Genomic DNA, 25,036 nt, shown 5'->3' on the forward strand with positions numbered 1-25,036 from the left:
CCGTTCAATTGACCACTAAACGGTAACACCCGAATAAGTTTTTCAACTTCTTTAAGTCGGGGTCCAAGTAAATCAATTCATGGTATAATGATGTCATTAGACAGCCATCTACAGAACCGTGTAGTGTTTATACACATATTTAGTGTAGACTTCGAATAAAAGTGTGTATAAATAAAAGGATTTTAAAGAATGTGATGATGTTGAGCCATCATCACTGATGACACTGACGCCCCTCGGTGGGTCGACGCTGATTGGTCCACACTCGAGACCCTCCCCCTTCTGATTGGTCCAAACTAGAGACCCTCCCACTTCTGATTGGTCCACACTAGAGACCCTCCCCCTTGTGCTTGTGGACAAACACTGTACATTAGTGCTCAGGTCACGTGTGTGGGTCATCGACTTTTCTATTTGCTTTTTATTGTGAAATTCGCGGCAAAATGACGCTGTAGCTTTACAATAACACGTTTACCTTTTCCCCCTCGGCATTTTTGTGGCAGCGCCTGGAAGCAGAAAGCAGACTTCACCCCGCCTTCTTGACACATTACGGAAGCAAAGACACACCAAGCTTGGCGTATGACTGACAGCTAACTTTTAGCTAGTTAAGCTAACCTTTAGCTTTCACATTCCCGGGGAAAAGAAGGCGTCCCAGTGCGAGGAAAGCGCTTACTAAGGAAAAAAAGATGGTGATCTTGTCTTCAGTTATTCGACCTCTGGCTGCTCAGCTTCACCGACAGCTCTTCAGACATGCAGGGAGGAGTCAGCGGCTCATCCCCGTCCGAGGATGCAATCTGACGGCGTGCTCCAGTAGATTTGTGCTGTCGCAAAGTGAGTAAAATATAAAAATGTGCTTTGAACCACAATGTGTCACTATTGACTGAAAAACATGCGCATGCAGAAATTTAGGTAAAATACATTTTTAAAATGAATGCCAGTCAATAGGAGTTGCAAGTTATTTCCCTAATCTCTTCATCTGATTCTTTGTTGTTAAAATGCACAACTTCCTGTTATGTCACATGGTCTACTCTACATTGGCAGCCACTGTGTGATGTTGCATCCTTTTTAACCATGTATTCTCTTTGCTGCAACATCAGAACTGTATTACTGTATGTGCTGGAGCTCTTGAGTTGAGCCATACAACCTCCTCCAGTTTTTCACCACACCCAATAACTGGATTTTCTTGTTCTTGTCAGGCTTGGTGAAAAGGATAGGACTCAGATACAGAGTAGGGAATACTTCGACAGACTTTTATTTTGACAGCTTCCTTTCACCTCCTGAGTCAGGGTAATACAATATCTATATTAACAAAAACTAGTCGGTGAAAAAAGGTTCCAAAAAATAGGAACAACCGAAAATCCCTCCGAAAAGGAGGAAAACACACAAAAAAACGCTCCAACAGGAGGAAGAAACAATGGCTATGAAAAATTCTACACTTATCTAATCTAATGTAGTTTAACAAAAAATGTCACTCAAAAATTTGAGGAAAGAAGGAATCGTAAGAAAAAACTGATAACTCACCACTTCGGCTGAAAAAACTAAATAACAAAAAATCACTCTGCTGAGGAGGAAAAAAGGAAAACTCAAAATAGCAACGAAGGAATTCAGGATCAAGGAATATAAACGCAAGGCATGGACATGGATGCTAGAGAGGCACGAATACACGAGACAATCTGGCACAGAACAAAGGGAGGCGTGGGCTTATAAGACACACAAGGGTAATGGGAAACAGGTGGAAACAATCGGGGGTCAGGGATGACGTCAGGCTGATGATACAAAAGGAAGGGCAAATGATCTGACACGAGAGGAGTTACTTTTCAAAGTAAAACATGCAATTCACAAGACAGAAGAAACCAAGACAAGACATCCCTCACCGCGGTGTGACAGTTCTCTAATGCCAGGCTTCAAACTTATTCAAACCTTAGCCTGGGCTGATCATATACATAAAGGACGACAATCAAAAGCAAAAAGGAACTGCTTTTAGACTTACATTTAGACTTCCTTTTATTGTCATTCAAATTTGAACTTTACAGTACAGATAAGAACGAAATTTCGTTGCATTAGCTCATTGTTGTGCAGGATAAAAGTGATTGATTGATTGATTGAAACTTTTATTAGTAGATTGCAGAGTACAGTACATATTCCGTACAATTGACCACTAAATGGTAACACCCGAATAAGTTTTTCAACTTGTCGGGGTCCACGTTAATCAATTCATGGTACAAATATATACTATCAGCTTAATACAGTCATCACACAAGTTAATCATCAGAGTATATACATTGAATTATTTACATTATTTACAATCCGGGGGGTGGGATGTGAAGGGGGTTTGGGCGGGGGGGTTAGGTTTGGTTGATATCAGCACTACAGTCATCAACAATTATATCATCTGAGAAATGGACATAGAAACAGTGTAGGTCTGACTTCGTAGGATATGTACAGCGAGCAGTGAACATAGTGAGCTCAGAAAGCATAAGAAGTGAAGTGAATTATATTTATATAGCGCTTTTCTGTAGTGACTAAAAGCACTTTTACATAGTGAAACCCAATATCTAAGTTACATTTAAACCAGTGTGGGTGGCACTGGGAGCAGGTGGGTAAAGTGTCTTGCCCAAGGACACAACGGCAGTGACTAGGATGGCGGAAGTGGGGATCGAACCTGGAACCCTCAAGTTGCTGGCACGGCCATTTTACCAACCGAGCTATACCGCCCCAAAAGAGCAGTAAGGTGCAGATATAAATAAATAGATAACTGTACAGATAAATATATTGCACTTTTGCATATGCAGCCACGTTTATGGATGTATGTTATATTGTCTTCATATTCCAGCGAGTTAATCCGTTTTTGGGGGGAATTGAGGGGATTGTTATGATGCGTTCAAGAGTCTTATGGCCTGAGGGAAGAAGCTTTTGTAGCCATGATACTTAATCTTTACAGTTGTTAGGGGCAGTATAGCTCGGTTGGTAGAGTGGCCGTACCAGCAACTTGAGGGTTCCAGGTTTGATCCCCGCTTCTGCCAACCTAGTCATTGCCGTTGTGTCCTTGGGCAAGACACTTTACCCACCAGCTCCCAGTGCCACCCACACTGGTTTAAAAATGTAACTTAGATATTGGGTTTCACAATGTAAAGCGCTTTGAGTCACTAGAGAAAAGCGCTATATAAATATAATTCACTTCACTTCACTTAGAATCTAGCCACGTTCTTGTCAAAGGTTGGATCTTCTTGGAAGATGTCACAAGTATTTCTTTAAAACTGGTCACATGTAAATGTTCAAATGTTGGTCTCACCCCCACAAAATCGTTATCAATTGCGCATGTAAACAGCCCAAGCGGGGGCCTCAGTGTGAGCGAGTTTCCACAAAAGTGAGCCCCGATTAATAATTTTTCCCCTCTTTTAGGGATGTAATGATACGTTTTAACAACGTTTCGATTAAGAATTTGTGGTTGCCGATGCAATTCAGGGACGATATTATTATTATTTAGGACAGTGGTTTTTCCAGCAACCCCCGTGACCCCGAAAGGGACAAGCGGTAGAAAATGGATGGATGGATGGATGGGTTCTTAACCTGGGTTCGATCGAACCCTAGGGGTTCGGCGGAGCCTCCACTGCGGAGGTCAAGACACACCCGACTCATCGTGTAAATAAAAACTTCTCCCTATCGGCGTATTATGGATACCCCCAAACAATGTTGCCTCTAATTTTCCTTATGCGTGAGCAAACGCAAAAACTCCTTGAGTATTCAGTGGAGCACATGTGAGCGACGTCAGACGTGCACATGCACTGTGGCCACACCAGCAGCACACCTGCCCCAAATCTGACCAAATAACAAGTTAAAATGGTGTATTATTATAATCAAATGACAGCAGTCATTTCTATGAGATTATTTTCTAATATAAGTGTTTTGGCCCACTTACAATGACAGTAACAAAAAATCTTGTTTTTCATGAGCTGTTTACTAGTATTGTATGTCTGGGTGGGGTTCCTGCTTTGGAAATAATGTGTACCCCTTTCAGATATCGCATTTAGTTCCCACTAAAACATTCACATGTTGCACAATAAGATGTAAACATGTGAGTTTGTTGTGAGTTCATGCACCGTGTTGGTGTTGTTCTTTGAACAAGGTAATGTTCATGCATGGTTCATTTTGTGCACCAGTAAAAAACCATAACTTTGTCTTGAATTTGAAAAAAAACAACATTTTATTTTCTACTAAAGAAGGGTTCGGTGAATGCAGATATGACACTGGTGGGGTTCAGTACCTCCAACAAGGTTAAGAACCACTGTTTTAGAACAATACGATCTGAAACGACTCAGTGAATTGAAATTGATTCAGTAACCTTTTAGCCAACGAAATAAATAATATATACTGGACACTGCAGGTGAAGTTTCCTGTATTTTTGTTACTTCATGTAAGGGAATTAGGTATAAAGGAGTTATGTATACAAACAAGCTACAAAACAACAATTAATGGCCAATGCATACGCATCTTATTTAAATATAGCGCAATCAACACTTTAGGTTGACTTAACAAGAGGAAACATTTTCTGTTCACATTTTAAACATTCAAGCAATTTTCAATAAAAGCACAGTAACCAACATTTTTAACAGTAGATTTACCTGCTAAATAAAGTACACCGACCCGGCCATACAGTATCTGTTCTCTCCCCTGGCGTTGACATTGAAGGACAGCGTCCCAGGTGTGCAGAAGCATGTATTTCCCCTAATCCCTCGCTTCCTATTTCCATAGCCTAATTGATTCATCTTGTGTATTTCTTTCTTTTTGATTAAATGACTTTTCCATTGCTGCCAGTTGCATGTTGTAGTGGTGCGTCACTGTAACTTCTTCCGCTGTCATTTACCTTGTGTTAGTTGCGTCTTTTCTGGCTTAAAGTTGTGTTTTATCTTTTTATTATTGTGTTGTGTCGTTTGTCTTTGTTGTAAAGCACCAGTTCCATTGGCAGCGAAACATACCCAGAGCATAATACTACCAACACCATGCTTGACGGTAGGCTTGGTGTTCCTGGGATGAAAGGCCTCACCTTTTCTCCTCCAAATATATTGCTGGGTATTGTGGCCAAACAGCTCAATTTTTCTTTCATCTGACATCACATGGACAAAGATAAGACCTTCTGGAGGAAAGTTCTGTGGTCAGATGAAACAAAAATTGAGCTGTTTGGCCACAATACCCAGCAATATGTTTGGAGGAGAAAAGGTGAGGCCTTTAATCCCAGGAACACCAAACCTACCGTCAAGCATGGTGGTGGTAGTATTATGCTCTGGGCCGGTTTTGCTGCCAATGGAACTGGTGCTTTACGGAGAGTAATTGGGACAATGAAAAAGGAGGATTACTTCCAAATTCTTCAGGACAACCTAAAATCATCAGCCCGGAGGTTGGGTCTTGGGCTCAGTTGGGTGTTCCAACAGGACAATGACCCCAAACACACAACAAAAGTGGTAAAGGAATGGGTAAATCAGGCTAGAATTAAGGTTTTAGAATGGCCTTCCCAAAGTTCTGACTTAAACGTGTGGACAATGCTGAAGAAACAAGTCCATGTCAGAAAACCAGCAAATTTAGCTGAACTGCACCAATTTTGTCAAGAGGAGTGGTCAAAAATTCAGCCAGAAGCTTGTGGATGGCTACCAAAAGCGCCTTATTGCAGTGAAACTTGCCAAGGGACATGTAACCAAATATTAACATTGCTGTATGTATACTTTTGACCCAGCAGATTTGGTCACATTTTCAGTAGACCCATAATAAATTCATAAAAGAACCAAACTTCATGAATGTTTTTTGTGACCAACAAGTATGTTTTCCAATCACTCTATCACAAAAATTAAGAGTTGTAGAAATGATTGGACACTCAAGACAGCCATGACATTATGTCCTTGACAAGTGTATGTAAACTTTTGACCACGACTGTATATGAATACAAACTTATAGATACTTCATGACATTTTTACTCAACGGCTTATGCATTTGATTATCGTATATATTTGGTTAACAAATTGATGGATAACTTGCTTTGAAATTAGAAGTTATATTGACAAGACAATATCTATTTTTTATCACAACAAATGCTTGGAATATTTTGTTGTACAATAATAAGATAAGCATTTTTCTGTCAAAATCAACTACATTCAACTAAAAATATGAAGTGATTTATTAATGCAGATTCATTCTAGGCTTTTTTGGGCCATATAAAATGATCTGGTGGGCTAGATCTGGCCCAGAGCCTTGAGTTTGATAAATGTGCTGTAGTTCATCCTCCTTATAGCCAGGCTAAAAAAATATAAGGTTCTGGATCATCATTTGTTCTGAAGTTGTCTTTCTTTTGCCTCTCATGAAGTTTGTCATGATTATAGCGTTGTCGTTGAAGGGAAAAGCGAACGTCCTGCTACTACATTACATATACTGTATACTTACAGTGTGTGTACAAAACATTGATGGGGTTTTTTAGATGCTTTTTACAGGGCTTTATAGAACAACTACCATTGACTCCATTTTTAGCTGACTTTTGCTAACATTTATTTACAAGTTGGAATGTATTAAAAAAAACATGCCTGCTTGTCTCACATAAGGATTGTGAATGATACGCAAAATAAATAAAAAAAGAAGTGCAATTCCCCTTAAAAATAATATACACACTGATCAAACACACTGTAGTGAACAGATACTGTAAATAAAGGCAGGATACATCTTCCAGTCAGGAATGCACACTTTCAGCAACGCACAGGAGCTCTTTCAAGCAGAGCACCTGTTTATTCACCTGTCCCTCCAACGAGAAGCACCGTGACCCTTCCCTTTCGATGCTCTGCCAATGACAAGGCTCTGTCAGGTTCTCCGTGATTGGTTGAGAGCCCTTTATCAGCTAATAGCAAGTTTTTAAGTGTTTGAATTGGGAAAAATTTGATTGTTTTGTAACGTGACCAAAACCCCCCCAAAAACAAGCAGTAGAGAGATAAGCCTATCTTCCAGCTCAAAAACCGCAGGTTAACAAGATACCTTTAGGACCAGTTTAATTTAAAGGGGTCATAATAAATTCTACATTTAAAACAATTCCTTACACTCTACATAACCTAACATGTGATGTTGGTGCTTTGTGAATGCACCGTTTCGTGGGCGGTCTTATTTATGTGCCAAAGCTCTCCTCCAGGCCAAATCCCCTTCTACCGCGTCTCCACCTTGTAAGCCATGTTGTAGTTTTTAGCCTTCTACAGCAGAGGTTGCTCTTGTTATTCTGCAGCAAATATTACAGGCTTACTTTAAAACCATGTGATTTCAAACCAGATTCAGTAGCACAAGGAGAGTTTAGATGAAAAGCGCCTTTTATGACTGTAAGTTAAAGTTTGAGATAAAACAATTTTTTAAAGTCTTGCCATGTTGATATTTTTAGCTTCAAGTTATTTAATATCCCATGCCAGGCACCTACAGGACATACGGGTTTGTCTACTCTACTGCGGTGTTCTGGAGTTCACACAGTTCCAACTTGAAACAACTTGTTCAGTGTTTGAGGTTTTGCGATAAGGAAGATTTATGATGCAGAGAAGAAGTGACTTTCACCAGCTGAATGAGCGTGAAATGCTTTGTTGGACATTTATTTGCACCGTTGCAATAACATAATTAGGCCGCCTAATATCCATGGAGGAGTTGCTTAAGGCTTTTTAAGGAGATGACTTCAGACCTGTTCTTAGCGTAAACCGCAAGCTGCATGATTGTAGATGAAGTTGTTTCTGAGCTTAAAGATTTTTCAAGTGTGTGCGCTCACTCTCACAGCAAAGACACCGTTCTTACACTGGGCTTTTTAAACGCACAAGAGGACTTGTTTCCTGTGGATTTCAAGAGAAGAAGACAAGGAAGGAAAACACAGTTATGTGTAATTAAAAGTCCGGTCTTTTGACAGGAGACTTTTTGACCAGCCAGACGTTCGGTCTGATTTGCTCCCTGTGGAGGGCAACTGGGGGAGTGCCAGGACATTCCGTAGGTCACTTTCTGCACAGCCGGCCCACTTTTCTCCCGATTAGTCATTTCCTTTCAGGAATAAAAGGAGGGCTAGAAGGAAGTACAATTGCTCAGTGTGTACTTTTATGTTTAAAACTATCAGGCAGCTGGTGGACGGTGTCTTGTCTATGACAAAGTGTCATTTTTCATAGTGTCTTTTTATACATTTTAAAATGGACTGTTTATCAAAGAAGGGCGCCGCTGAATACAACATGAAAAGTAAGGTTTTTCCTTTTGTGTTTGACCTGCACTTTAGTAAACCACTGTTTTCAATGTTTTTTCATGCATTTATTTACAAAAAAATCTGATCGATTTTGCCTTTCTGTCTTTCTTCCAACCCTCCTACCTTTTTATCCAGTGCACCCCATGTGGCAGGGACCCCTTGCAGTTCCAGGAGGTGATCGCCAGTCTCCCATTGATATCGTGGTGCGTAAGAGTGTCTTTGATTCCCAACTGGAACCTTTGACCACTCGTTATGACCCAACCACTTGCCAGCAAATCTGGAATAATGGTTATTCCTTCTTGGTTGAATATGATGACACTACAGATAGGTCCAGTAAGTATACAAAGTCGTTTTTATCGGGTTCCAACTTAAGATGGCTAGTTATGGCTTGATTTTAAGGTTTCACTGCAAAAACTGAACTCTGAGAAAGATTAAACATTTGAAATCAAGACATAACAACATGACAATCTAACTTGCATAATTTAGCAAGCCACATTTTTCCTTCATTCAGAACACAATCTAAAAAGCCTCTGCAACAGAAGTTGGTAATCAGTGTTACACTGAGAACCGCAGATAAAACCACCATGTGGATCTGGTGACAGTCATGTGACTACTACGCTTCACAACCTTTGTAATGTATAGACTGTTTTTTGGTATCATTTGGTAAAGCAAAATAATAATTACTAGAGTACACATTACATCTATTGAAAACCCAGCAATTCTTATAACACATGTGCTTATTTGTGGAACAGAAATAGAAAACTCTTTGTTTATGTGACATAATGCAGTCTTTTGTTAAGACCAGTTGCACAGTCTAATAAGATGATTTACTGACAGTGATGTGTTTACCTCATTTAGCTCAATGAGTCATAACATTAGAGACAGCCCTTAGAATGGCGGAGTACAGTTTTACACCACAAATTACAACACTTAATAGTAATTGTTTAATGCATATGTATCAAAGCCAAGGCTTGGGGGCCAGATCTGGCCCGCCACATCATTTTGTATGGCTTGGAAATAATATGCTTCAATAAAGTACTTTATATATAATGTATTTATTATTTCCATTTTGACTGAAAAAAATACATGCATATATTTTAAACATTCATATTTTTTAATAATGCAACACAATATTATTGTCATAAACTTACAGCCCTATTGTTATTACAGTATACATTGCAAACATATTTTAATGTTAAAATAAAAATAAATACTTAAATATCTGCCTGACTTATGATTGATTTCAAAAGCAACTTATCCATCAAAATGTGCACTGTAAAAATTATTATATATTTTACATAAAAAATTGTTAGGTTAGTCCCCAGAATATTACCATAAAAAATTGTGGTACTGTTTTCCATTTACAGTTGCACACGGTACAAACTACTGTACATTTTACAGTAAAATTCTGGCAACTGAGCTGTCAGGTTTCTAACATAAACTTTTCAAAACATTTTTAGAATCCATGTTAAATATATAATGAAATGCATAGTATTTATTAATGTAATGAGGTAAATCTTTATACATTTATAATATTCATTATACATTACTCACTGTTACTGTTACTGCTCTTTAGATGCTGTAAATGTATTGTTCTCTTACAGTATTTCAAAGTAAAAAGCGTTTAGATTTTTGAAGGATATTTGAAGAAATTTGGGCTAGCAGAGGTGAGCTTGTCATTTCTACAAGCTGGCCAATTGCCGAATAATCCCGCTAAAACTGCTAGACATTAATACCTTACTACAAACAAGACTTTTGTCTTGTAGTATCTTGGTTACATCACTGGTCACTTTAAGGGTCATATTATGATTTTTTTATACATTTAAAACACTTCTTTGAGATCTACATAACATGTAACGGTTGTGCTTTGGTCCAAATTTTGCATAGATTTAGTTTTAAAGACCATTTTAATCCGCTTTCTGACTATCTTTTCAGAATGTGCCTTTTGTGGGTGGTCTTATTTAAGTGTCGACGCTGTTCTCCACCCCATCAGCCATGTTGTAGTTTTTATGTAATTCATGGGATGAAAAAAGTCTATCCTATCCTATCCATATCAAGTTTACTGACAGATACTGTTTACCGTATTTTTCGGAGCATAAGTCGCTACGGAGTATAAGTCGCACCGGCCGACAATGCATAATAAAGAAGGAAAAAAACATATATAAGTCGACCTGGAGTATAAGTCGCATTTTTTGGGGAAATTTTTTTGATAAAACCCAACACCAAGAATAGACATTTGAAAGGCAATTTAAAATAAATAAAGAATAGTGAACAACAGGCTGAATAAGTGTATGTTATATGATGCATAAATAACCAACTGAGAACGTGCCTGGTATGTTAACATAACATATTATGGTAAGAGTCATTCAAATAACTATAACATATAGAACATGCTATACGTTTACCAAACAATCTGTCACTCCTAATCGCTAAATCCCATGAAATCTTACCCGTCTAGTCTCTTACGTGAATGAGCTAAATAATATTATTTGATATTTTACGGTAATGTGTTAATAATTTCACACATAAGTCGCTCCTGAGTATAAGTCGCACACCCAGCCAAACTATGAAAAAAACTGCGACTTATAGTCGGAAAAATGCAGTAAGTTAGAACTAGCTCACGTCAAAATTCGGGAAAACGTCACAAATTGGGCAAATTCCAAATGGCTCGCATGTAGCAAGTTTGGATGAAGGCGAGATTGTATGATAAATATCTCCGCCATGCCTCCATGGGTTGAATGTATGTTTTCGGGACTTGTGGGCGTCCCAAATACACAAAAACGGGTACCAACAGGTAAGAAAAGTTGGTTTTGCATAATACGACCCCTTTAAATGACAGAACCTTACTAGAATACGTGGCCTGTATTAATTACAGTGCTAGGATTGGTAAAGTGAACTAATCTATATCCTGTCAATTGTTGCAACAGCACTGAAAGGAGGCCCCGTGCAGGACACATTTAGGCTGTGTCAGTTCCACTTCCACTGGGGTGAGAGCAATGCCTGGGGGTCAGAGCACACTGTGGACAGAAGGTTATTTCCTGCTGAGGTATGCTACAATTTCTGTGACGTTAAGTGAAGTTTATTCATTAGTCAATCCATTGGATAAATGGAAAGATCAGTGTATTGATTTTAATCTTAACGTATATTGATCAGATGAGAATAAAAAGTTGTTCAAATGCACTACGATCACCTACAAAATGATATATAGATAGATAGATAGATAGATAGATAGTACTTTATTGATTTCTTCAGGAGAGTTCCCTCAGGAAAATGAGTTGATATTGATGTCTGTGCGGGAAAATTGTTTAAAAAATGCATGCACTTAATGTAGTAACTATTTAGACACGCTTCAATTGAATGATATACAACTGCACAGAAAGTACAAATGCATGAAATAATGTGTGAATATGAAGATGAGATTAGGAGTATGCTACAACATCCATGAATTAAAAATCAAAACAATTCCATTGTTTATAATTGACTCTGTTTTGCTTGAAGTAGTAGAACAGTACAAAGCTTGGTCTCCACAGATGAATACAAATGTTGTGGACGTGAGTACACATCCCTGTAATGTTTAAAGAATGATTCATATGCTCTACTGTACTCAAAATGGTTATTAGAGGCTCTGGATCAAAGTGCTACTATGTGGGCAGTAAAAATGGAGTACAAATGCATTGTAAACAACTTCTCACTTCCTTTTAGCTCAGTTCAAGTGTTAGTCAGCTCAATTTCTTACTGTTCACACACTTACTGCTGTCATCACAGCAGGCCGCTGTGTGTGATGAACAAATACTTGCCCGTCACATTTAGTTGTAAAAAAGCACTCATATGCAGTTTTCAGAAAAAATATGCACATTAATCAAAGTAAATGTGTCACTGTGTCATGGTTTATGACCTAATCCTGGGTTTTGTCTTCTAAAATAAGCTGTTTTTTGGCCAATCAGCTCCCTAAAAAGAGCTGACTGGCTCCTCCTAATTTTTGTTGTTTGAATTGATTTATTACCAAAATATGTGTAAAACAATTCTGATGTAAAAATATTACATCAAATATTTTTTTAAATGTCTTGATTTATGTGCGCAACATGGAACAAAAAAAAAAAAAAAAGATTAAATATAGACCCATCTCAAGTGGACAAAAGTTCCAGATTGTGTGTATTATATGTAAATGTCCAACTGTTTACAGTGAAACAACCAACATAAACAAATATTTAAAAAATGTGCATCCAGGTAAAGGTTTTTGCTTGTCTTTAGCAAAAATTTACATCCAGAAAAACAAAGCGCCTCAGCTTTAGTTTACTGCTGCTCATTTTCTTCACCTTTTCGGCATGTAGTCTCTAGGTATAATGTAGCAAAGTTCTTTCACTCTGTTGTCTCCCTCGCTCCTGCTTGTGTCATTGTTTACTAAGATCTCCATTTGCTGCAAAATGTTTAAAACACTTTCATTTTGAACGTATACACATTGTTTAACAATGTACAACATTAAAGGGGAACTGCACTTTTTAACACGTTTTTGCCCTTCATTCAACATCTTTATGTGGGACAAAAACACACGTCTCCCTTGTCTGTGCCTTCTAAACAGTGAAAATCTGCTAGTAAGAGGTGGCTATCAATGTCTGTAATGGGGATACAATCTATTTCGCTAATAAATAAATCCCTCTAAAAACATAGATAAATGTATCGACATGCAGTAAGAATGTATATAATGTACTAACAGGCACATTGATAATTTTTCTTACTTAAGAATTATCGTAACTTATTTCTGAGACGCATTGATTTCACAGAGCGCATATGCAATGCACTTGCTCGCAGTCGGAGGAGCAGTGTGAGCAAGGCAATGTGTCACAATGCCAGAAAAATAGTTCCTCTATGTTAGTTCTTATAATAACAATTTCGCTATAGCTTGGTTAATATGGAGGTCACAGCATGTAAATGTAGCGTTGTTGGATTGGAAAATCTGATGTTTTTAGAGGATTTCATAGGTTGGGTAGATTTCTTGCATTGTTAGCTGCCTCGTACAAGCAGTTTTTCCCATATTTAGAATGCAGAAAAAAGAAAAAGCCATCAGTGTTTTTGTCTCACATTAAGATTGTGAAGATGGCCAAAATTCCCCTTTAAGGTAAAAGGTAACTCACACATTTTCATATATGACAATAACACATTCAGACTAAAGTAACAGCTCCACATTAATTACATGAGAAAGTTATGCTAAAGTAGGATTAACTTATTTTCACTAATCAGCATCAATTCAACATAAATTTGTGACTAGGTTTTGTGCGTAGTAAATATTGGAATCATCAGCGTGTACAACAATGGTGGAATTCTCTGAAACAAAAGGCAAATCCATCCCATCCATTTTCTACCGCTTGTCCCTTTCAGAGTAGCGGTGGGGCTGGAGCCTATCCAACCTGCACTTGGGCAGAAGGCAGGGTACCCTGGACAAGTCGGCACATCATTACAGGGCCAACACAGATAGACAGACAACATTCACCCACTAGAGACAATTTAGTGTTGCCAATCAAACTATCCCCAGGTGCATGTCTTTGGAGGTGGTAGCAAGTCAGAGTACCCGGAGAGAACCCACGCAGTCATGGGGAGAATATGCAAACTCCACACAGAAAGACCCAGAGCCTGGAAAACGAACCCAGGACCTTCTTTTTGTGAGGAACGAGCACTAACAACTGCGCCACCGAGCTGCCAATTTGTGAAAATAAGTGTTCTAAGACAAATCTCTTGCGGCACACCACAACAAAGACTTTGTACTCAGAATCATTCCCATTCAGCGTTACCGTAAATTACCTGTTGGTTCGATGGCTATTACGTTTAAATTTTGGAATGTTCTTAGAAGTAGCACGATTTGAGCTATTTCCAAGTAGGACACTTGTCTTTTTCTACACAAATTGATCCTACCACTTATGGGCACAGCATACACATGTTAGTAATTTCACATCAAGGTTATCTGCCTTGTACTTGGGGGTGTGGTGTGTATGTAACCCCCCTTTCGCCCCTTTGTCTCAGTGTCGACACTTATTGGCACCACAGGTATTGACCAATCATACTGTATGTGGCTTTGACAGGAAAAAAAAACGGATCATTCGCTCATTACCCAACACTATTGTCTACATTACATTATATACTCTGCTAGTTGCTAAACTGGTAAACCAAGTGTGCGTTGAGGACTCTTCTTTCATTTACAAGTGCATATTTGACCAATTCTCTCTCTGTATTTAGCTGAAGCGGGATTGCTAATGCTAGGAATGTCGTAACGTCATGTATTTTCCTATCACTTAGCTGACTCTGCATGAATGCATATTCTCACAGAGGATCAAGTTGCAGTCCTGTATGACAACTTTACATCCTCGTTCTGTATTCTATCCTGTTTAAATAATCAGGGTCAAGTCAAGCTTACAACTGGAAGAAACATAAAACATGTACCTAACTTAATGGGAGTCACATCAAGTATTAAATAAATAAATCAGCTAGTATTAAAAAAACAATGTGTTAACTTATTTAAACTAGAAGAATTGCAACATATGTGTATGTGTTTGTGTGTGCGTGTGTAGAAAAGGGCAGCACGGTGGAAAAGGGGTTAGTGCATGTGCCTCACAATACGAAGGTCCTGAGTAGTAGTCCTGGGTTCAATCCTGGGCTCGGGATCTTTCTGTGTGGAGTTTGCATGTTCTCCCCGTGACTGCGTGGGTTCCCTCCGGGTACTCCGGCTTCCTCCCACCTCCAAAAACATGCACCTGGGGATAGGCTGATTGGCAACACTAAATTGGCCCTAGTGTGTGAATGTGAGTGTGAATGTTGTCTGTCTATCTGTGTTGGCCCTGTGATAAGGTTGCGACTTGTCCAGGGTGTACCCCGCCTTCCGGCTGAATGCAGCTGAGATAGGCTCCAGCACCCCCTGCGATCCTAAAAGGAACAAGCGGTAGAAAAAGGATGGATGGAATTGCAACATTATACACGCACTGCACAATGAACCCATCTTAGTTGTGAATAGGGATGTAACGGTAAACGGTATAATGATAAACTGCGGTAAAATTCCTGACGGTTAGTAATACCATCTAAATTTGTAATTACCGAAAAACTATCATTTAATAATAAATTTTAGGCAACACTGCTCACTTCTTGAAAACTGAGTCACAGCAGCACTGGCGCATGCGCAATAGTGTCATTTGGCTTGAAAATTATGGCGGACAAACTACACAGACTTTGTTCCGGAGATTTCCCCTCGGAGTAAACAGCCAAGCGCTTGGTTTAACTTCATTTTTCCTCGCTTCTCGGCATGCTTTTAAGAGCGCACTGCTGTTTTTAGATGGAGACAGGTATGGACAATATTGGAGACAGAAACACTTGCCCCCCACACTGAAAGTATACAATGAAGAAGAAAACTATTTCATGTTGCTTTTATTTTCTCAATATTTAGATTTTTTTGAAAATGTTGAGCAAAATTAAAAATTCTGCAAAAATACCGTGATAATTTTGGTCACAATAACCGTGATAAGAAATTTTCACACTGTGACATCCCTAGTTGTAGACATAACCATTACACCCTTGTTTTGCCTAATCCTGACAATTTATTTTGAAAGCAGGAGTAAAAAGGAGTTCAATGTTGGAGTTTATTGCCACTCTTGCATCGTAGCTCATGTTTGACTCGTGTGCCGCTTGTCTTCTCAGCTTCACTTGGTTCACTGGAACTCGGACAAGTACAGTCTGTTTGAAGAGGCAGTGATGGAGGAAAATGGGCTGGCTGTTATTGGGGTCTTTCTAAAGGTATCACTCACACATGCATACAGTGGTCTGATGATTTTTTAAGATTACCCCCTGCACAAAGACCATAAACAGTATTTATGGTAGCTTCATTTTGTTGACAGAGACAGAATAGCAACAAAAAATATCCAGATAAAAGCATTACATTTAGGCTAGTATTCTCTTGTTTATTGCTTTTGATTTATTCCAGGCCTGATCGTGATAAATTAATCTCTGCAAAGTATAAATTATTAATTATAAATTGACTATTTCCATAGTTAGAACATAAACAAATAAACAATGAAATAACACCGATATAGTCAGCTTGTAAAGGTGACTGTGTGGGTGTTACTGTATGCCATGTCTAGGGGACTGTTTTACTATTAAAACACATATTTTAAAAGTTTTTTATGCTCTAGCTATTAAATTATTGCATGTATTATTAATAATTTCTACTTGACCATTTAACAGCGATAAACAAGGGTTACCGGTAACTGTATTACTCTTGGCGACAAAAAGTACATTTGGTTTTGGGAGTGTCTGCATAAATGACACAACAAACAAAAATGTACGTTCTTATTTAGATAGTACAAATAATGTATTACCAACATTTTACATGGTATGTAAAGATTTGTATTTACTATGAATAATCATGTGTGATCAATAAACAAAAAGACGCTCGTATGCACCCACAATTTTTTTTAAATGGGAATGTGACTGTTTCTACATTACACTTAAAGTGTGTATATAAAACGTTGCTTCCTGTTGGTTAAGTAGCTTCTAACCCAGTTCAAGACCAACCCTCTGATTCCATACCTTTCTAATTTGTTCATTAAGATGCTGTGATTAATTGTGTCAAATGCTTTTGTCCAGGTTGTACCCCGCCTTCCGCCCGAATGCAGCTGAGATAGGCTCCAGCACCCCCCGCGACCCCGAAAGGGACAAGCGGTAGAAAATGGATGGATGGAAATGCTTTTGTTAAATCCATTAACACTGTAGCAGCACATTTTTTGCTATTTATTGCATGGGTGATCTCTTCCATAATTTCGATTATTGCCATTAATGTTGAGACGTTGGCTCTATATCCGTATTCGTTGTCTGAGTGTTTAGTTTTTATTTATTAATTTGTCTAATCTGTTGTTAAACAGTTTTTCAATATCTTTTGAAAATTGTGGAAGTAGAGAAACAGGTCTGTAGTTTGTAAACTGGTGTTTGTCACCAGTCTTATAAATTGGTACAACGTTTGCTATTTTCATTTTATCTGGGAATTCGCCTGTTTGAAAGGATAGGTTCCTGATATATGTTATAGGTTCTGAAATCTCTTCAATAACTTTTTTAATCGTTTCCATATAAATTCCGTTAAAATCAGTTGAGGTTTTGGATAATAAACAATCACTAATTCTTACAGTTTCTAGTATTACTGATAGAAGAAAAATGTATTGAAAAATAGAAAAAAACAATATACATTTTTTTTTCTTAATTGCTGATTGGAAACAACTATATTTAATGTTGAATATTATATGACTTTGCAGATAGCCTAAAAAGTTTTGCTATTCATCTCTGAATTTCTGTTTTGAAATTCAATGGTAGCCCAGTAAGGCAGCAAATGAGGGGCCTGATTTCTCTTACCAAATTGTTATCTCTATTCGTGTCCACAAGCAACACAAAATGTCCAATCGTGCCCATCAGGAAACAACTCTGCTCTTGTGTAGGTGGGGAAGAAACACGATGGCCTGCAGAAACTAGTAGACGCTCTGCCTGCCATCAGACACAAGGTCAGTCTGCTCTTTCACGCACACACGTACACACACACACACACGCACGCACACACACACACACACACACAAAGTTGAGTGTGTATATAGTGATGTACACACACTTATACACACAACATTTTTGCGTTTTTTGGATAACATGGTAAGTTTTCCAGTGTAGTGACAAAATATATTGAACCATATTTTGTTGCCTTATCTTTCAATAGCTATTGTTCAGATGTGGAAATCTTTTCGCAGCATTTAGCAAATATTTGAACTTTAATTACCAAAAATATGGGCGTACAATGTCAAATCTGGGTTTGCTCGTATTCTCTTATCAATTTAAGTACTTTAGTTCTTTCGTGCCTCTGAGGCTGGAATACGTCCAGAGCCCCTGGAAGGTGAAACATTATATTGCACTTCAAGGTTGGATGCCATGTACGCCACATGTAATAAAATTATAAAAGAAACTACCATAAAACTATCAAATCTATTCTGATCGCTTCAATTGAGATACCTGGAAACATCCATGGAGATGAGGATAAAAAGGACAAATATTCCCCTTTCTATTAACTATCAAAAATCAAAATGTACATAATTTAGGCCTACCTGCATTGTCTCTGAGTATGTGGAAAAAAAGAAGGGCGCAACCACGGCTTATAACGCAAGGCGACCACACATACATATATACCAGTCGACTGCACATCTTGGGACGTTAGCGTAAGGGTTACACAACGATTTCATCTGGACTGTGAATCCATCATTGAACTAAGTGACTACTTAACAGAAAATATCCCCACACCTGTCCAAATCTCCCCAAATGTGTCCCAATCGTTTGTGCTGCAACATTTTTTGTTTGTGCCATCAAGGGTTTTAAACTAATTTAAAAATACATTTTCTGACTTGTGATGTCATCCAGCACAATTTTTTTCTGCACAAACAAGCACAAACAAAGCACAAACGATTGGTACTGGTTTGGGAAATTCTTGAAATGGTGGGGGAGGGCTGGTTATGAATCATAAATTGTCAATAACCTAGAATTCATAATAGTTAGGACAAAAAGTTTTGCAGCACAAACGAGCACAAATGAATGGGACAGATTTTGAGAGATTTGGACATGGTTGGAGGGTTCGATATGAATAATATCACTTAAAAACCGTCAAAGCACAAACAACATTTTTTGTATCACAAACCAGCACAAGCGATTAGGACAATTTTCAGGAAATTTGGACAAGGTGTGTGTGTAGCGTAACTTCACACAGGTGAATTACAAAATATAAATAACTTAAAAGCTATTAATAGTTAGACCAAACAATTTTGCAGGACAAACCAGCACAAACATAACACAAACAATTGGGGCCAGGTTTGGGGATATTTTGACATGGTTGGAGAGCTAGTTATGAATAATAACACGTTATTCCATAAAAGCTAGGGATGTCCGATAATGGCTTTTTGCCGATATCCGATATTCCGATATTGTCCAACTCTTTAATTACCGATACCGATATCAACCGATACCGATATATACAGTCGTGGAATTAACACATTATTATGCCTAATTTGGACAAACAGGTATGGTGAAGATAAGGTTTTTATTTTTTTAAATAAAATAAAATAAGATAAATAAATTAAAAACATTTTCTTGAATACAAAAGAAAGTAAAACAATATAAAAACAGTTACATAGAAACTAGTAATTAATGAAAATGAGTAAAATTAACTGTTAAAGGTTAGTACTATTAGTGGACCAGCAGCACGCACAATCATGTGTGCTTACGGACTGTATCCCTTGCAGACTGTATTGATATATGTTGATATATAATGTAGGAACCAGAATATTAATAACAGAAATTAACAACCCTTTTGTGTGAATGAGTGTAAATGGGGGAGGGAGTTTTTTTGGGATGGTGCACTAATTGTAAGTGTATCTTGTGTTTTTTATGTTGATTTAATAAAAAAAACCCCAAAAAAACCAGATACCGATAATAAAAAAAACGATACCGATAATTTCCGATATTACATATTAAAGCATTTATCGGCCGATAATATCGGCAGGCCGATATTATCGGACATCTCTAATAAAAACTATAAATCCTTAATAACTTAAAAACCGTGATGTCACAAACTATTTTTGTTTGTGACATCACGTTTCTCTGCAGCACAAACGTAGCACAAACGAATGCGGCAACTTTGGGGAGATTTGGACAAGGTGGGGGGTGGCTGGATGACAACACTAATCAGAAAATTTATTTTATAATAATTTAAAAACAGTAACTCCATGTTCCATAATTTTTGCGCATCCCAAAAAAAGGCGTCATGGCAAAGCCCACCTAACTATTCATTCACGACTTAAGCACTTTTGCTTGACTTATGCAGGGCGGGCGTGTCCGCATGCTGGACGGGAGAATACGAATAAGAGAAACTTGCGTAACTTCAAGCTCGTTAAAAGAACACAAATGGTAAAATAGGGCCTCCAATCACTAAACAGTGACTTAATTTTCTGTTGTTTATTTAACCAAATAAATAGAAAATCAACATTTTATCATTGAACTGAATACAAAGTGGTAGTTAAATAATGCAGTCATTAATATGCAAATATACAAAACAAGACAATTTATGATGCATATTAAACTCAGTACAGTGCCTCCAGCCAATTAATTATTTTAGGATATACCGTACTTCAAAAGACAAATGCAACTCAAATTTAGCTGTTATTAAAAACATGATTAAAATGTTTTAAAATATGATTTTGAACCGAATGTTCTCCACATTCTTTGCTTACGTTGGCCCTTTCCCAGTCTCCCATACAATCAACACGCAAAACACATTTAAACAAAGACCAACCTTGGCAGAGAAAGCTGCATATAACAATGAAGAAAAAACCCCTGTATTTTTATATGTATTTTAGTACAATGTTTATTTAACTTGTATGTGCATTTAATTGGGTTTGATTAATGATTTAAGTACAGTGTTTTCTTTTCCTATATTCAAACACAGTGTTACTGTACAAACAGTGTATAATGTTACTGTGGCCAAAAATACTAAATATACATGTTAAATCCAATCATTGCCTTGTTTTTAATGAATACTTGGGCCTACTACGCCACTGTATTTTAATGTTGATTATTATGGTGGTGCTTGGAGAGCCAAGTGTTTTCTGAGGTGGTACTCAGTGAAACACTTTATGAAAACCACTGCTGTAGATATTGTAAGTATGATATTGTATTGTATCATTTTTAATAAAATAAAAAAAGTCAAGATGTTGTGTGTCTGGCTGCAGGGTAGCGTGGTAGAGTTTAATAAATTTGACGCTGGCTGTCTGTTACCCGCCATCACCGATGAATACTGGACATATCACGGCTCTCTTACAACTCCTCCCCTCACCGAGTCTGTCACCTGGATCGTCATGAAGCAGCACATAGAAGTCAGCCATGATCAGGTGTGTCATTGTCTACTTTGCTATGATTGTTTTACTGCCCTGCTAGCTAAACTGCTAACTTGAAGCTTTCAATGGCATTCCTCCTTCAAGCTGGCCGTGTTCCGTAGCCTTCTGTTCACCTCTGCTGAGGAGGAGACCCAGAAGAGCATGGTGAACAACTTCCGCGTGCAGCAGCCTCTGAGGGATCGCACAGTGCGCTCCTCCTTCAGTCCTTTCCTGAAAGAGGCGCCGTCTGACCAAGGCGACCAGCACACACACTGACACCACCCAGCTTGTGTTCACCACCGTTACACCAAAACAAACACATGTTTTACGGTACTTTATTTTCCTCTTTTGCTGACAAACTGTCCTTTCATTTTAGGCTAGTTTTAACTATTGGATTAACTGGAGTAATTGGGTTTTTAACTAATAATTTAAAATGCTGGGTGACTGGTAAATAGATTTATATCCACTTGAATTGTATTTATTTTTAAATTGACTTGACACTTTAATTAGTTGTAGTTTTTTTTAATCAATCAATCAGCAGCTGAAGATAAACAATGGAGCTGCTAGTGGGGACTCAACAGCACTGTGTGCGGGTGGAAGTTGGTACTGCAATGGCACTTACAGGTAAGCGGCTGTCAAACTCGTTTTTTTTTTAATTGAGGGCCACATTTCAGTTATGGCTGCCCTCAGAGGGCCGTATGTAACATCAAATAATATATGAATATAAATGTATAAGGAGTCGCTTCATTCTATAGTTGCACAATTGCCTATGCATTTAATTATTGTATATATATTTTATGTAGACTGTAAAAAAAAAATTAAAAAAAATACATTTTGCGGTAAAACATTGTCAGCTTTGTCGCCAGAATAAAAATAAAACATTTTTAATTTGGAAAAACCGTACCACTTTTTTATGGTAAAATTCCACAAATTCCAAAGTACCACTGTTTTTAATGTAGAATTCTGGCTTTTATTGTAAAATCTACTTTTACATTTTTTTTACAGCATAGTACTGCAAGTAGAAAAACAGTACCACTGTTTTAACGGGAAAGTTGGGGCCACTGAGCTTTTTTTTCTATCGCAAAATCCGTTGTTTTTACAGCATATTACTGTTAGCGGAAAATGGTACCTTTTTTTTTTGTTGCGGTATTATTCTGGTGACTGAGCTGTCTGATTTTTTTTTTTACCATAAAATCTATTGTGATTTTTACAGTGTAAAACTTGATGGACAGCTTGCTTTAATATCATAGGTCAAGCAGATGTTTATGTACCGTATTTTCCGGACTATAAGCCGCTACTTTTTTCAGACGCTTTAAATACTGTGGATTATAAAACAGTGCAGCTAATGTTTTTATTTTTTTTCGATAACCACCGTAATGTTTTATGTTCAATAAATAATTTTCATATTACACTGACACACACTAAAAAGGTGTGTTATTTTTTGTGCTATGGCGCCATCTTTTGGATGAGTTCGTTCACTGCAGGTGCTGCGGCTTGAAAATGTACTTTCTTTTTTGTGCCTTGAACTGGAGGTATAACAGTCAATAACGGTTGTGCTTGAAAGGATTCTTCATCACTCCAACCAACGTTTGTAAGTTTTACAGTATAACTAAACTATTCATACTTACTAAACCGTCACGTGTGATGTCTGTAGGTGTGTTTTCATAGATATTTGTACGTGCTAACATAATGTAATCAAGCTAGCGTCATTAGCATTAGCGAATATGCTAATACATTTACAAGTCTGTTAGTATTATTTAACTTACAATGACGTTCTTTTTGTATTGTTTCAGTTTTGTAAATTCACCAAAACATCACTGAAGATTAATTGAATCTGTTTAGCTGATTGGAGAGATAGCTCCTATAGCTAGTGGGTCCATCACGATGACTTTTGTATTGTTTGATCAGCCGTTTTATTGCCGTGTTACAGGCATCTTTTGGAAACAATTAGGGATGTAAATAAAAATTTGCAAAATCTTTCGTACTGGCATATATCTGCGGTTTATAGTCCGGTGCGGCTAATATATGTAAAAATATTTTTTTCTGGTGTGCTCTGTAGCCCGGAAAATACGGTGTTTATTTCAACAAAAAAATGGTTGATAATAAATTTGTTGCATTATTATATAAAAGTCTAAAATAAATGTCACTGTATGCAGTACAGCTTTTTTTCCTGTCAAAATGGAGATAGCTATGAAGACAAAGTATTTTATTGACACATATTATTATTTCCAGGCTTCCGCGAGCCATATAAAATGACGTTGCGTGCCAGACGTGGCCTCCGGGCCTTGACTTTGACATCTGTGCTTTTAAGAGCCAATATGGAGGTTTTTGCACCTTTTAATAGGATTTGGTTACCTGATGGGTTGATGTTTGACATGATCAAGGTGACTGTAAACAGCACATTTAAACTTTTATACTGAAATGTGTGTCTTCTCTGTAATTATGCATACAATTATGTCAGGTTTGTTGGTATGTCATGCATTGTGCGTACATATTCATTTTACAGTGCCTTTAAATCTTTTCATCATACTTCTACGGTTTGATGGCTGAGAAGATTGCTCAAAAGAACTATTTTGCGTACAAAGAGTTATGTTTACTTTTGCAGCCGCAGTCATGTTTTCTATCTTTTCCACCACTCAAGGCCTGATCAAGTGTCGCTAGAAGGAAGTCGCTGACCGTTCATTAGCATTTGGACTGCATGCTTTTCTTTTCAATCTAAATGTAACAAAGCTACTATCCAAACATAGCCTCTTTTGGTCCTTGCTGGCGTCCAAGCGTGAAGACACATTGACTGGTTATGCAGTGAATTGTTACAATGTGTGCCTTTGGGAAGGCTGCACGCTGACATTGAATAGTTTGTGGGGGAGGGACATCTTTTTTTGGTATGTTTTTACAGACAATGTAGTACAGTACTGCCTTGTTTCATGGTATTTTATCATGTCAAACTACATTTAATGCCTGGATGCAATATAAATGCAACATAAAATCATGAATATGAGCATATTCTACTTGTTACACTGTGATGATTGTTAGAGGTTAAAGTGATGATCTTTGTCAGATCTTACTGTACTGTATTGCTCATTGTAACGTTTTAGGATGAAATACATTCTTTTTTCTTTACAAATGAAATGATTAAACTGTCATTAACATACATTGTATTCTTTTTATGATGCCTTCTATTGTCTGTTTTTAATTTTACTGCTGAATGCAGATGTTTCCCAACCTTTAAAAAAAGTACAAAACATAATTTCACCCCAACAAAAATGTATGAATGGCAACAGGTGGATACACACATTGTGTAAGTGGACATGCCTGTCACTATACATTGCTGCCATGTATAATAAACAGTCATTTTCAGGACAATTAAGTGAAATGTGATCATTTGTGTCTGCACAGGGGTTTGGAATCACTGCTGTGCAGTAAGTACACTTGCTTATTTGTTTAATGGGCAGTTAACATTCCTGTTCTGTGGGGGCTGCTTGAGGCCTTTCTGCATGTTTCTTCTCTAGTCCAGTTGTGTAACCACCTTCTTTTTGAAGTCATGTGCACAAACTGTTGATTCAAGGTAGCATGTTGGTAACGATTGTTGAAGTCAACTTGACATTCATTCATGTGTCTTACTCTTGACAAATATATTCCTCATGAGGGATGTGAAATCATTATGTCTTTGTGATTTTGTTGTTGTACTCTTTTACTCATAATATTTTGTCTTATTATCCAACTCAGTTTAAATGTGCAATGTCCCGATAATGCGGGAGTGTTGGAGATAAGAATTGAAATATTTTCATGTATGAATTATGTGGAGGTTAATTTGTGTCTTTATTACAAAAACTTTTTTGGAAACTGAATTTTGTGAACTGGATTTTTTGACACATTGAATACAAATGTG

At 37.6% G+C, this 25,036-nt stretch overlaps 1 protein-coding gene across 2 annotated transcripts; it reads left to right on the forward strand.

Moving 5' to 3' along the window:
* Window positions 1–366: 366 nt before the first annotated feature.
* Window positions 367–24,806, forward strand: LOC133641882 (carbonic anhydrase 5B, mitochondrial-like). 2 transcript variants are annotated; one of them, XM_062035980.1, is made up of 7 exons: window positions 367–825; window positions 8,357–8,554; window positions 11,149–11,267; window positions 15,899–15,994; window positions 17,683–17,745; window positions 21,004–21,162; window positions 21,253–24,806. In XM_062035980.1, the coding sequence occupies exons 1-7, from the start codon at window positions 681–683 to the stop codon at window positions 21,421–21,423; spliced, it is 951 nt and encodes a 316-aa protein (XP_061891964.1). In that variant the 5' UTR covers window positions 367–680; the 3' UTR covers window positions 21,424–24,806. The 2 variants fall into 2 exon arrangements, with proteins under 2 accessions (XP_061891964.1, XP_061891965.1); XM_062035981.1 differs by lacking the exon at window positions 367–825 and adding an exon at window positions 7,439–8,217.
* The last annotated feature ends 230 nt before the right edge of the window (window positions 24,807–25,036 follow it).

This window comes from Entelurus aequoreus, linkage group LG24, assembly GCF_033978785.1.
Source record: "Entelurus aequoreus isolate RoL-2023_Sb linkage group LG24, RoL_Eaeq_v1.1, whole genome shotgun sequence".
NCBI classification, from domain to species: domain Eukaryota; kingdom Metazoa; phylum Chordata; class Actinopteri; order Syngnathiformes; family Syngnathidae; genus Entelurus; species Entelurus aequoreus.

What these genes read in the sequence shown, in the direction of transcription:
- LOC133641882 (XM_062035980.1), top strand. Translation starts at nt 681, where the DNA reads ATGGTGATCTTGTCTTCAGTTATTCGACCTCTGGCTGCTCAGCTTCAC. An exon ending in TTATTGGGGTCTTTCTAAAG is followed by an intron (nt 15,995 to 17,682) that starts GTATCACTCACA and finishes GCTCTTGTGTAG; the next exon opens with GTGGGGAAGAAACACGATGG. An exon ending in TAGAAGTCAGCCATGATCAG is followed by an intron (nt 21,163 to 21,252) that starts GTGTGTCATTGT and finishes TCCTCCTTCAAG; the next exon opens with CTGGCCGTGTTCCGTAGCCT.